The sequence below is a fragment of the Coregonus clupeaformis genome, chromosome 13 (genome assembly GCF_020615455.1).
Source record: "Coregonus clupeaformis isolate EN_2021a chromosome 13, ASM2061545v1, whole genome shotgun sequence".
Lineage (NCBI taxonomy): Eukaryota > Metazoa > Chordata > Actinopteri > Salmoniformes > Salmonidae > Coregonus > Coregonus clupeaformis.
This window is the reverse complement of record NC_059204.1, coordinates 43,173,350-43,185,349: the sequence shown is the minus strand read 5'-3', so window position 1 is coordinate 43,185,349 and position 12,000 is coordinate 43,173,350. Positions and strand designations below refer to the sequence as shown.

Genomic DNA, 12,000 nt, shown 5'->3' with positions numbered 1-12,000 from the left:
TTCTGGAAGACGCTATACAGGATTTAACTAGTTAAAAAAGTGTAACACCTAGTAATTCCATTGTATTTATGCAGATATGACATGTACTCTGTGGTGTGCTAGTGTGTTTATCCTCCCACTTGGATGGTGCTTCCAGAAGCCTTAAAATGAGGGCCAGATTGACAGGATGAATAATGTACTATGGACAATGCATTCGGTGCATTCGGAAAGTATTCAGACCCCTTGACTTTTTCAACATTTTGTTCCGTTACAGCCTTATTCTAAAATGTATTAAATTATATTTTCCCTTATCGATGTACACACAATACCCCATAATGACGAAGCAAAAACAGGTTTTTATAAATTTTTGCAAATGTATAAAAAAAAAAGGAAATATCACATTTACATAAGTATTCAGACCCTTTACTCAGTACTTTGTTGAAGCACTTTTGGCAGCGATTACAGCTTCGAGTCTTCTTGGGTATGACTATACAACCTTGGCACACCTGTATTTGGGGAGTTTCTCCCATTCTTCTCTGCAGATCCTCTCGAGCTCTGTCAGGTTGGATGGGGAGCGTCGCTGCACAGCTATTTTCAGGTCTCTCCAGAGATGTTTGATCGGGTTCAAGTCCGGTCTCTGGCTGGGCCACTCAGGGACAATCAGAGACTTGTCCCAAAGCCACTCCTGCGTTGTCTTGGCTGTGTGGTTAGGGTCATTGTCCTGTTGGAAGGTGAACCTTCGCCCCAGTCTAAGGTCCTGAGCTCTCTAAAGCAGGTTTTCATCAAGGATCTCTCTGTACTTTGCTCTGTTCATCTTTCCCTCGATCCTGACTAGTCTCCCAGTCCCTGCCGCTGAAAAACATCCCCACAGCATGATGCTGCCACCACCATACTTCACCATAGGGATGGTGCCAGGTTTCCTCCAGACGTGACGATTGGCATTCAGGCCAAAGAGTTCAATCTTGGTTTCATCAGACCAGAGAATCTTGTTTCTCATGGTCTGAAAGTCCTTTAGCTGCCTTTTGGCAAACTGAGGAGTGGCTTACGTCTGGCCACTCTACCATAAAGGCCTGATTGGTGGAGTGCTGCAGAGATGGTTGTCCTTCTGGAAGGTTTTCCCATCTCCACAGAGGAACTCTGGAGCTCGGTCAGAGTGACTATCGGGTTCTTGGTCACCTCCCTCGATTGCTCAGTTTGGCCGGGCGGCCCGATCTAGGAAGAGTCTTGGTGATTCCAAACTTCTTCCATTTAAGAATGATGGAGGCCACTGTGTTCTTGGGGACCTTTAATGGTGCAGAAATGTTTTGGTACCCTTTCCCAGATCTGTGCCTCAACATAATCCTGTCTTGGAGCTATACGGACAATTCCTTCCACCTCATGGCTTGGTTTTTGCGCTGACATGCACTGTCAACTGTGGGACCTTATACAGTGCTATGAAAAAGTATTTGCCCCCTTTCTAATTTTCTCTACTTTTGCATATTTGTGATACTGAATGTTATCAGATCTTCAACCAAAACCTAATATTAGATAAAGTGAACATAAGTGAACAAATAACACAACAATTACATATTTATTTAATTTATTTCATAAACAAAGTTATGCAACACCCAATTCCCCTGTGTGAAAAAGTAATTGCCCCCTTACACTCAATAACTGGTTGTGCCACTCTGCATTCCACAGTAAGAACATCATACCAAAGGTCAAGCATGGTGGTGGTGGTGTGATGGTTTGGGGATGCTTTGCTGCCTCAGGACCTGGACGACATGCCTTAATAGAAGGAACCATGAATTCTGCTCTGTATCAGAGAATTCTAAAGGAGAATGTCAGACCATCCGTCTGTGAGCTGAAGCTGAAGCGCAGCTGGGTCATGCAGCAAGACAATGATCCAAAACACACAATCAAGTCTACATGAAAATTGCTAAAAAAGCAACAAATATGAAGTTTTGGAATGGCCTAGTCAAAGTCCAGACCTAATCCCAATTGAGATGTTGTGGCAGGACTTGAAACGATGCAGTTCATGCTTGAAAACCCACAGGTCACTGAGTTAAAGCAGTTCTGCATGGAAGAGTGGGCCAAAATTCCTCCACAGCGACGTGAGAGACTGATCAACAACTACAGGAAGCATTTGGTTGGAGTCATTGCAGCTAAAGGTGGCACAACCAGTTATTGAGTGTAAGTGCAATTACTTTTTCACACAGGGGAATTGGGTGTTGCATAACTTTGTTTATGAAATAAATGAAATAAATATGTAATTGTTGTGTTATTTGTTCACTTATGTTCCCTTTATCTAATATTAGGTTTTGGTTGAAGATCTAATAACATTCAGTATCACAAATATGCAAAAGTAGAGAAAATTAGAAAGGGGGAAATACTTTTTCATAGCACTGTATAGTCAGGTGTGTGCCTTTCCAACTCATGTCCAATCAATTGAATTTACCACAGGTGGACTCCAATCAAGTTGTAGAAACATCTCAAGGATGATCAATGGAAACAGGATGCACCTAAGGTCAATTTCGAGTCTCATAGCAAAGGGTCTGAATACTTATGTAAATATGGTTTTTCTGTATTTTTCTGTATAAATTTGCAAACATTTCTAAAAACCTGTTTTCGCTTTGTCATTATGGGGTATTGTGTGTAGATTGATGAGGGAAAACATTAATTCAATCAATTTTAGAATAAGGCTGTAACGTAACAAAATGTGGAAAAAGGGAAGGGGTCTGAATACTTTCCGAATGCACTGTAAGTACACATTAATTACAAGTAAGTACCCCTCAAGATATGCTTCATTTTAAGTAGCTAAATCCTGTGTAACACCTAGTAATTACGTTGTACTTATGCAGATATTACATGTACTCTGTGGTGTACTAGTGGGTTTAGCCACTTACTTGGATGGCAAGGAGTTTCCGGTTGTCATAATGGGTAATGTACACAGTAATTATAAGTATGGTAGACACCAGTCAGTGAGGTTGACCTATATCTTATCTGTTTTTGTAAACTCAATGAAGTTACAATTAACTACAATACTTGTTACAGTGTAATTACACATGTAATTACACTGTAATAAGGACCCCTTAAAATGAAGTTTAGTGATTACAGGTATGAACTGGCCAATGTGGCCATTATAAGTAATGTCTAACCATTATTGTAAACACCCACTGGCTGATTTGCTGTTTGTTCAACAGATGAAGAGAGAAAAGTGAAATTCCATTGATTTAGCCAAATTCTTATACAGATGGGGAAGCCAAACATGTGGCGCAGAGAACTTCTCCCCTAAAATAAACTTAAGTTGGACCAACGCCCCACGCCCCAGACGTACACCCTGTCCTTTTGACAAACCCTCACTGACCCAGTCTCTCACCCCAGTCCCACTGCAGTCAATCTAAGAGGGTGTTAATATTAACTACCTTGAAGATGGCGAAGCCGATGGTGAGGTTCTCTCCCTGGCCGATTCGTCTGTGGATCTTCATGTCTCTCTGCTGTAGGGAGATCAGAACCTCGTCCACCTCCTTGGTCATGTCAAGCAGGTACTGTGGGTTCTGTAGGAAGGTATGTTTGTGGTTCATGCAGCCTCCACAGCGGTTGTGCAGGGGGTCTGAATGCTTGGTCCAACTCCCGAAATGCATCACTTCGTGCCATGTCTTGTGGATGGTGAGCAGAGAGGTGTTGATGAGATGACACACGTCTGCGTCCGTGAAGTACTTACACCAGTCTGTAAATGCCATCCTATGGAGATAACACATAGAGGCACAAATTAAGATTGGTAGATACCATAAAACCTCAATTAAAACGCTGAGTCTCAAATAGCCGCCTGTCCCTTTTGATAGCCGGGCAATGGCACACAATTCAGCAAATAAACACCTGTTTCAAATAAACGCTGGGTCTAAATGAATTGTTTACGAGGTTTCCATGATTTTTTAAATGAGGTTTAATGTTTTATTTGTTACAATAAATAATTCAGTGATTAATCAAAACAATTATGGAAATCATCTGTTTTTACACAGATTATCCATTATATTGACCAGATACTCAAGTAGACGCTCTAACAATTAAAATAAATGTCTTCAAAAATGGAAGGCAGTCGGGAGGAGTCAAGATCTGGTGGGACCATTCTAGCCAATGAGAGGGCAGATACAGTACGTGTGTGAACAACTAACCTAACGTAGCAGGCGTAAAAGAAACACCTGAAACTAGATCTCCTACATACTGGTCTTGACAAGAAGAGGTTCTGTTCAGCACTATTCAACCAATCCAGTAAATGTGGAGGAGGAGATAAAATGGAGTGTCGCCTTTTTAACGTTCCAAGGTGGAAATCGTGTGTCACAGGCCCTCTTTCCATTTCCCCTGAAAACCGGAACATCCGGTTGTTGGGGATTCGGCAGAGGCTAGTGAACATCAGGCACAACTCCGATATAAAGTGTTTTATCTCAAAGTTGTCGAGATGTCACGTGTCCTACTTACAGTGAGGGAAAAAAGTATTTGATCCCCTGCTGATTTTGTACGTTTGCCCACTGACAAATAAATTATCTGTCTAGAATTTTAATGGTAGGTTTATTTGGACAGTGAGAGACAGAATAACAACAAAGAAATCCAGAAAAACGCATGTCAAAAATGTTATAAATTGATTTGCATTTTATTGAGGGAAATAAGTATTTGACCCCCTCTCAATCAGAAAGATCTCTGGCTCCCAGGTGTCTTTCATACAGGTAACGAGCTGAGATTAGGAGCACACTCTTTAAGGGAGTGCTCCTAATCTCAGTTTGTTACCTGTATAAAAGACACCTGTCCACAGAAGCAATCAATCATTCAGATTCCAAACTCTCCACCATGGCCAAGACCAAAGAGCTCTCCAAGGATGTCAGGGACAAGACTGTACACCTACACAAGGCTGGAATGGGCAACAAGACCATCGCCAAGCAGCTTGGTGAGAAGGTGACAACAGTTGGTGCGATTATTCGCAAATGGAAGAAACACAAAATAACTGTCAATCTCCCTCGGCCTGGGGCTCCATGCAAGATCTCACCTCGTGGAGTTGCAATGATTTTGAGAACGGTGAGGAATCAGCCCAGAACTACACGGGAGGATCTTGTCAATGATCTCAAGGCAGCTGGGACCATAGTCACCAAGAAAACAACTGGTAACACACTACGCCGTGAAGGACTGAAATCCACAAGGCCCCCCTGCTGAAGAAAGCACATATATAGGCCCGTCTGAAGTTTGCCAATGAACATCTGAATGATTCAGAGGAGAACTGGGTGAAAGTGTTGTGGTCAGATGAGACCAAAATCGAGCTCTTTGGCATCAACTCAACTCGCCGTGTTTGGAGGAGGAGGAATGCTGCCTATGACCCCAAGAACACCATCCACATGGAGGTGGAAACATTATGCTTTGGGGGTGTTTTTCTTCTAAGGGGACAGGACAACTTTACCGCATCAAAGGGACGATGGACGGGGCCATGTACCGTCATATCTTGGGTGAGAACCTCCTTCCCTCAGCCAGGGCATTGAAAATGGGTCGTGGATGGGTATTCCAGCATGACAATGACCCAAAACACACGGCCAAGGCAACAAACGAGTGGCTCAAGAAGAAGCACATTAAGGTCCTGGAGTGGCCTAGCCATTCTCCAGACCTTAATCCCATAGAAAATCTGTGGGGGGAGCTGAAGGTTCGAGTTGCCAAACGTCAGCCTCGAAATCTTAATGACTTGGTCTGCAAAGAGGAGTGGGACAAAATCCCTCCTGAGATGTGTGCAAATCTGGTGGCCAACTACAAGAAACGTCTGACCTCTGTGATTGCCAACAAGGGTTTTGCAAACAGACAGTTTAAATATGGCTCCCAATCAGAGACAACCAACGACAGCTGACACTCGTTGCCTCTGATTGGGAGCCATATTTAAACTGTCTGTTTCCCATTTGTGTTTGTGGGATCTTGTTTCAAGTCTGTTTATGTTAGACCGTGAACTGTCACGTATCGTTTGTTGTTTTGATCGTGTCTCTAATTAAAGAGTATGTTTGCCTGCAACGCTGCGCCTTGGTCCTCATCTTTGGTAGACGATCGTGACAGAAGATCCCACCTCGACTGGATCAAGCAGCGTGACGAGGAGAGAGGATGGACTTGGGAGGAGATGAGTGCGAGTCTGGCAAGAGGGATGGAGGCCTTGGCCACGGGTAGGAGTGAAGCCCATTCATTTTTTAGGGGGGGGCTAACGCCATGGACGACGGGGCAGCAGGAGGCCGCCAGGTTACGGGAGTCACTGGTCACCAGGGGGAAGGAGGATGTAGAGGCACGGCGAGAGGTACTGGCGTGTGTTGCCAGTCCGGTCCGGCCTGTTCCTGATCCCCACGTAGGGCCAGTGGTGTGTGTTCCCAGTACGGTCCGGCCTGTTCCTGCCACTCGCACCAAGTCAGTGGTGCGCTTCGTCAGCCCGGCACGGCCCGTTCCTGCCCCCCGCACCAAGTCAGTGGTGCGCCCGTCAGCCCGGTCCGGCCCGCTCCTGCTCCCCGCACCAAGTCAGTGGTGCGTTTCGTCAGCCCGGCGTGGCCCCGTTCTGCTCCCCGCACCAAGTCAGTGGTGCGTTTCGTCAGCCCAGCTCGGCCCGTTCCTGCTCCCCGCACCAAGTCAGTGGTGCGCTCGTCAGCCCGGCACGCGTCCGTTCCTGCTCCCCGCACCAAGTCAGTGGTGCGCCCGTCAGCCCGGTCCGGCCCGCTCCTGCTCCCGCGCACCAAGTCAGTGGTGCGTTTGCGTCAGCCCTGCGCGGCCCGCTCCTGCTCCCCACACCAAGCCAGTGGTGGGCGTCGTCAGTCCGGCACGGCCCGTGCCTGTTCCACCGGTGGCTGGTCCGGCACCGGTCAGATGCTTCACGCCGGAGCTAGAGCAATCCGCTCCACCAGTGTGCAGTCCAGCTCCGGCCAGCGGGGCCAGACCGGACCAGGGGTACTTTGGGGGGTTGGAGAGGGAGCGGGGTTCAGGCCCGGAGCCGGATCCGCCGCCTAAGCGGAGTGCCCACCCGGTCCCTCCCCTGTGGTGTTTGGTGGGCGCGGTCGGAGTCCGCGCCTTTAGGGGGGGGTACTGCCACGCACTGGCTCTGGGGACACTTGTATGTTGAGCCAGGGTGTGCATTTCATTTGTTTATCTAGTATGTGTATTTCTATGTTGGCCTGAGTGGCTCCCAATCAGAGGCAACGAGTGTCAGCTGTCGTTGGTTGTCTCTGATTGGGAGCCATATTTAAACTGTCTGTTTCCCATTTGTGTTTGTGGGATCTTGTTTCAAGTCTGTTTATGTTAGACCGTTGGACGTCACGAGTCGTTTCTTGTTTTGTGTTTAAACTTTAACTAATTAAAGTATGTTTGTTCATCACGCTGCGCCTTGGTCTGTTCCATATGACGATCGTGACAGATCATGTCTTTGTCAGTGGGCAAACGTACAAAATCAGCAGGGGATCAAATACTTTTTTCCCTCACTGTATATCAGTACACTCATAACAACCTAAGCATTACAAAACTTATATTAGATCAAATAAGCCACATGTAGCAAATAAGCCACAACATTTTTTGTTAACCAAATTCGACACTCTCTCATTGACCTCCCTGGAAATATCGTCACCTTGTGGAAAAGACAGAAAGCAAAAACAGCACAAAAACAAGCACAAAAACAGTCAACAACTTCAGGAGTACAGACCCCCAGACCAATCGCCCTTTAGTGACAAAAGTAAGAACTGCTGAAAAATCACAGTCAAAGGAGAATAATTATTAAGGAAAATATATATTTCTTCAAGAAATGTGACACAGTGTGTAAATGATAACACATTAGTGCAGGAAATGAAGAAATTGATTAAAATGCTAGAAGTGAATGCTGGAATTAAACAATTAACTATGCAAATGAGCAAAAGCTGTGTGCTTCAGCCTGGCTGAAATAGAAGCCTGTCTGTAATAAGCGCCTGTTGTGTTCCGTGATTTAAGCAAATAAACTCCCCGGGCTATTAATTTCAGTTTTACAGTAGATAAAACACTATCTCACGCACTGAACAGAAGAGGTAATAGTCTTTAATTGTTTTGTTTACACTCACCAGAACTCCCCATCGTTTTCTACTGTGATGCCAAGCTTATCCCTCTCCATGCTGCCAACCTTTTCCCATTCTGCTGAACTGAAGTGAGAGAGGGGGAGGGGCAACAGGAAATAGAGGGAGAATGAGATGAGTTGATGAGGTCACTTGTGCACTGAAGTGTGGAGAGGTTGATCAGTACGTGAGAGGGGAGGATAAAGGCTCAATGTCCTCCACACCTGTCACTCCAGGCTCTGTTCCACTCTGTTTTTCCCCACGGGTTTCTCATGCGGATCAGGGGGATGGACTTGTTCTGGAAGTAGGCCATCAGATCGTGGCCCAACCGTACCTTCTTCACTGCAGTCACTGAGTAGGCATGGCCCTTCACTAGCCCACACGCCATCCAAGCCTCGCTTTCAGAAGGAGACGCCTAAGAGAGTGACAAACACATAAGTCAGTCACTTCCCACTGGGCACACACTGGTTGAATAAATGTTGTTTCAGCATAATTTGTCAACGATTTGTGACATGAAATCAACGTGGAAAATACATTGGATTTAAAAAAAGGTAATTCAACCAGCCTTGTAAACATTGAAATTAGGGTAAAACTTCTACGTAACCTGACTAACTGATTGTTACAGCAATCTAATTTCAACATAATTATCAGAACTATGTATAAGTTAAAATTGCATTGAAAATTCCACATAGAAATGGTTGAAATTATGTTTAATTTTTATTTGATTAGACACATTTAATTTGACCTTGTTTCAATGTTGATAGTAAAATGATATGTTTGAATCAACTTCATTGTTTCAACATCATGCTATCAACCTACAGTGGCTTGCGAAAGTATTCACCCCCCTTGGCATTTTTCTTATTTTGTTGCCTTACAACCTGGAATTAAAATTAATTTTGGGGGGGTTTGTATCATTTGATTTACACAACATGCCTACCACTTTGAAGATGCAAAATATTTTTTATTGTGAAACAAACAAGAAATAAGACAAAAAAACAGAAAACTTGAGCATGCATAACTATTCACCCCCCCAAAGTCAATACTTTCTAGAGCCACCTTTTGCAGCAATTACAGCTGCAAGTCTCTTGGGGTATGTCTCTATAAGCTTGGCAAATCTAGCCACTGGGATTTTTGCCCATTCTTCAAGACAAAACTGCTCCAGCTCCTTCAAGTTGGATGGGTTCCGCTGGTGTACAGCAGTCTTTAAGTCATACCACAGATTAAAAAATTGGATTGAGGTCTGGGCTTTGACTAGGCCGTTCCAACACATTTAAATGTTTCCCGTTAAACCACTCGACTGTTGCTTTAGCAATATACTTAGGGTCATTGTCCTGCTGGAAGGTGAACCTCCGTCCCAGTCTCAAATCTCTGGAAGACTGAAACAGGTTTCCCTCAAGAATTTCCCTGTATTTAGCGCCATCCATCATTCCTTCAATTCTGATCAGTTTCCCAGTCCCTGCCGATGAAAACCATCCCCACAGCATGATGATGCCACCACCATGCTTCACTGTGGGGATGGTGTTCTCGGGGTGATGAGAGGTATTGGGTTTGGGCCAGACATAACGTTTTCCTTGATGGCCAAAAAGCTCAATTCTAGTCTCATCTGACCAGAGTACCTTCTTCCATATGTTTGCGGAGTCTCCCACATGGCTTTTGGCGAACACCAAAAGTGTTTGCTTATTTTTTTCTTTAAGCAATGGCTTTTTTCTGGCCACACTTCCGTAAAGACCAGCTCTGTGGAGTGTATGGCTTAAAGTGGTCCTATGGACATATACTCCAATCTCCACTGTGGAGCTTTGCAGCTCCTTCAGGGTTATCTTTGGTCTCTTTGTTGCCTCTCTGATTAATGCCCTCCTTGCCTGGTCCTTGAGTTTTAGTGGGCGGCCCCCTCTTGGCAGGTTTGTTGTGGTGCCATTTAATGGTGGATTTAATGGTGCTCCGTGGGATGTTCAAAGTTTCTGATATTTTTTATAACCCAACCCTGATCTGTACTTCTCCACAACTCTGTCCCTGGCCTGTTTGGAGAGCTCCTTGGTCTTCATGGTGCCACTTGCTTGGTGGTGCTCCCTGCTTAGTGGTGTTGCAGACTCTGGGGCCTTTCAGAACAGGTGTGTATATATACTGAGATCATGTGACAGATCATGTGACACTTAGATTGCACAGGTGGACTTTATTTAACTAATTATGTGACTTCTGAAGGTAATTGGTTGCACCAGATCTTATTTAGGGGCTTCATAGCAAAGGGGGGTGAATACATATGCACGCATCCCTTTTCCGTTATTTATTTTGTATAATTCTTTGAAACAAGTTATTTTTTTCATTTCACTTCACCAATTTTGACTATTTTGTGTATGTCCATTACATGAAATCCAAATAAAAATCAATTTAAATTGCAGGATGTAATGCAACAAAATAGGAAAAACGCCAAGGGGGATGAATACTTTTGCAAGGCACTGTAAATAAAGAGGTATATTGAAATAAAATGAGAAGCCACAGTTCAACTATTTCTACTTGAACAGTGACTCCTACTGGTATATGAGGGGTAATGCAGTTAAAGTGAGAACAAGTCTACTATCCAGATGCCTACTTCTATGTACCCTGCTTAGCTTTGGAAACAATCTATGCTCATTTCAGCTGAGCTATCATGTCAATCCATTTAGACATTGATCAGCTTCCATACACTGTAAAAATAAATCTAGTTGTTTCATCTAAATTTTATTAAGTAACTGGTTGCACAGAAATTTTTTTGGGGTTTACTCAACCTTTTGGTCAAAGTGTTACCTGAACTTAACATTTTTAGTTGGCCCAAACTTAGCTCCAACATGAGACAACGTAGGCAAAAATTCAGTCAACTTAAAATGACGTGTTTGCTCAAATAGTCTCTTATGTTCATTCAATATAAATTATTATTTTGGCATCTTACCTAAAAAATAGGCTGTGGAACTAGGTACACACACTGCTTTAAAAGCAATGTGTGTACCTTGATCCACAGCCTTTTTAATAAGATGCCCTATTAATAGTTTATTTGACATACATTGTGCATTTATACAGTAATTCATATTCAACATGTCCTCACCTGGGATTTGAACTCACAACCTCTCTGATTCAGTCGGGTTGGGTTAAATGTGGAAGACACATTTCAGTTAAATGCATTCAGTTGTACAACGGACTAGGTATCACCCTTTCCCTTTCTCTTTCCCTTTCACAGCATTACAATATTTCTGCTATGCCACCATGTCTGTGTCAGTAACTGACTTCACCTGTATTGTTACAATTTGCACTTCAAAGTAAATCTCAGCTCTGTTAAAAGTACCTTCAAGAAAAACACTTTTATTAATCATAGTGATTGAGGAGTAACATTAAAACATAGTAATATGCCACACCAACATTAGACAATTACACAGAAAAACCTAAAATCAGAACGCCATAAATCAAGAGGTTGTGAGTTCAGCTCCCAGGTGAGGACATGATGAATAATAATGCTGTATAAATGAACATGCACAATATAATCATGTTTGTCAAAAATGTAAGTAGAAAATATTGTATATTAAAAGCACTGTGTGTATAACCAGTTGCGCATACTTTTTTAAAAGTTAAGATGCCCAAATAATGATTTATAGTTGAATGAACATATTAGACAAGTTGAGCAAACACATAATTTTAAATTGACAGAATTTCTTTGCCAACGTTTTCTCAAGTTGGAGCTAAGTTTGGGCCAACAATTTTTTGTTTGTTCAGTTAACAGTAAATTCGGAGTGAGGTTGGGTTTACAAATACTATATTGACATCTGATTTGCCCAACAAAGGACACAATTTTTTCAACTTGTAGCTAGGTATGCAATCATTCATCCATGGTTGATTGGAGCTTTGGAAGTTTAGTAGTAGTTACCATTAGCCCTATAAATAGAATGCCTAATTCATTATATTAATAATACACTTTTTCAGGTAAAGTCAATGTATTTAAGTT

General features: G+C 43.3%; 1 protein-coding gene across 1 annotated transcript in view; it reads right to left on the bottom strand.

Annotated features, from left to right (window-relative positions):
- The window catches only part of LOC121580231 (calpain-5-like), a 34,782-nt gene that overhangs the window by 8,460 nt on the left and 14,322 nt on the right, over positions 1-12,000 (bottom strand). The window contains exons 6-8 of the mRNA XM_041895281.2: positions 8,258-8,448; positions 8,043-8,120; positions 3,384-3,702 (exon numbers count right to left, since the gene is read on the bottom strand). Of these exons, the coding sequence (XP_041751215.1) occupies positions 3,384-3,702; positions 8,043-8,120; positions 8,258-8,448 (588 nt within the window). The remainder of the gene's footprint in view (positions 1-3,383; positions 3,703-8,042; positions 8,121-8,257; positions 8,449-12,000) is intronic.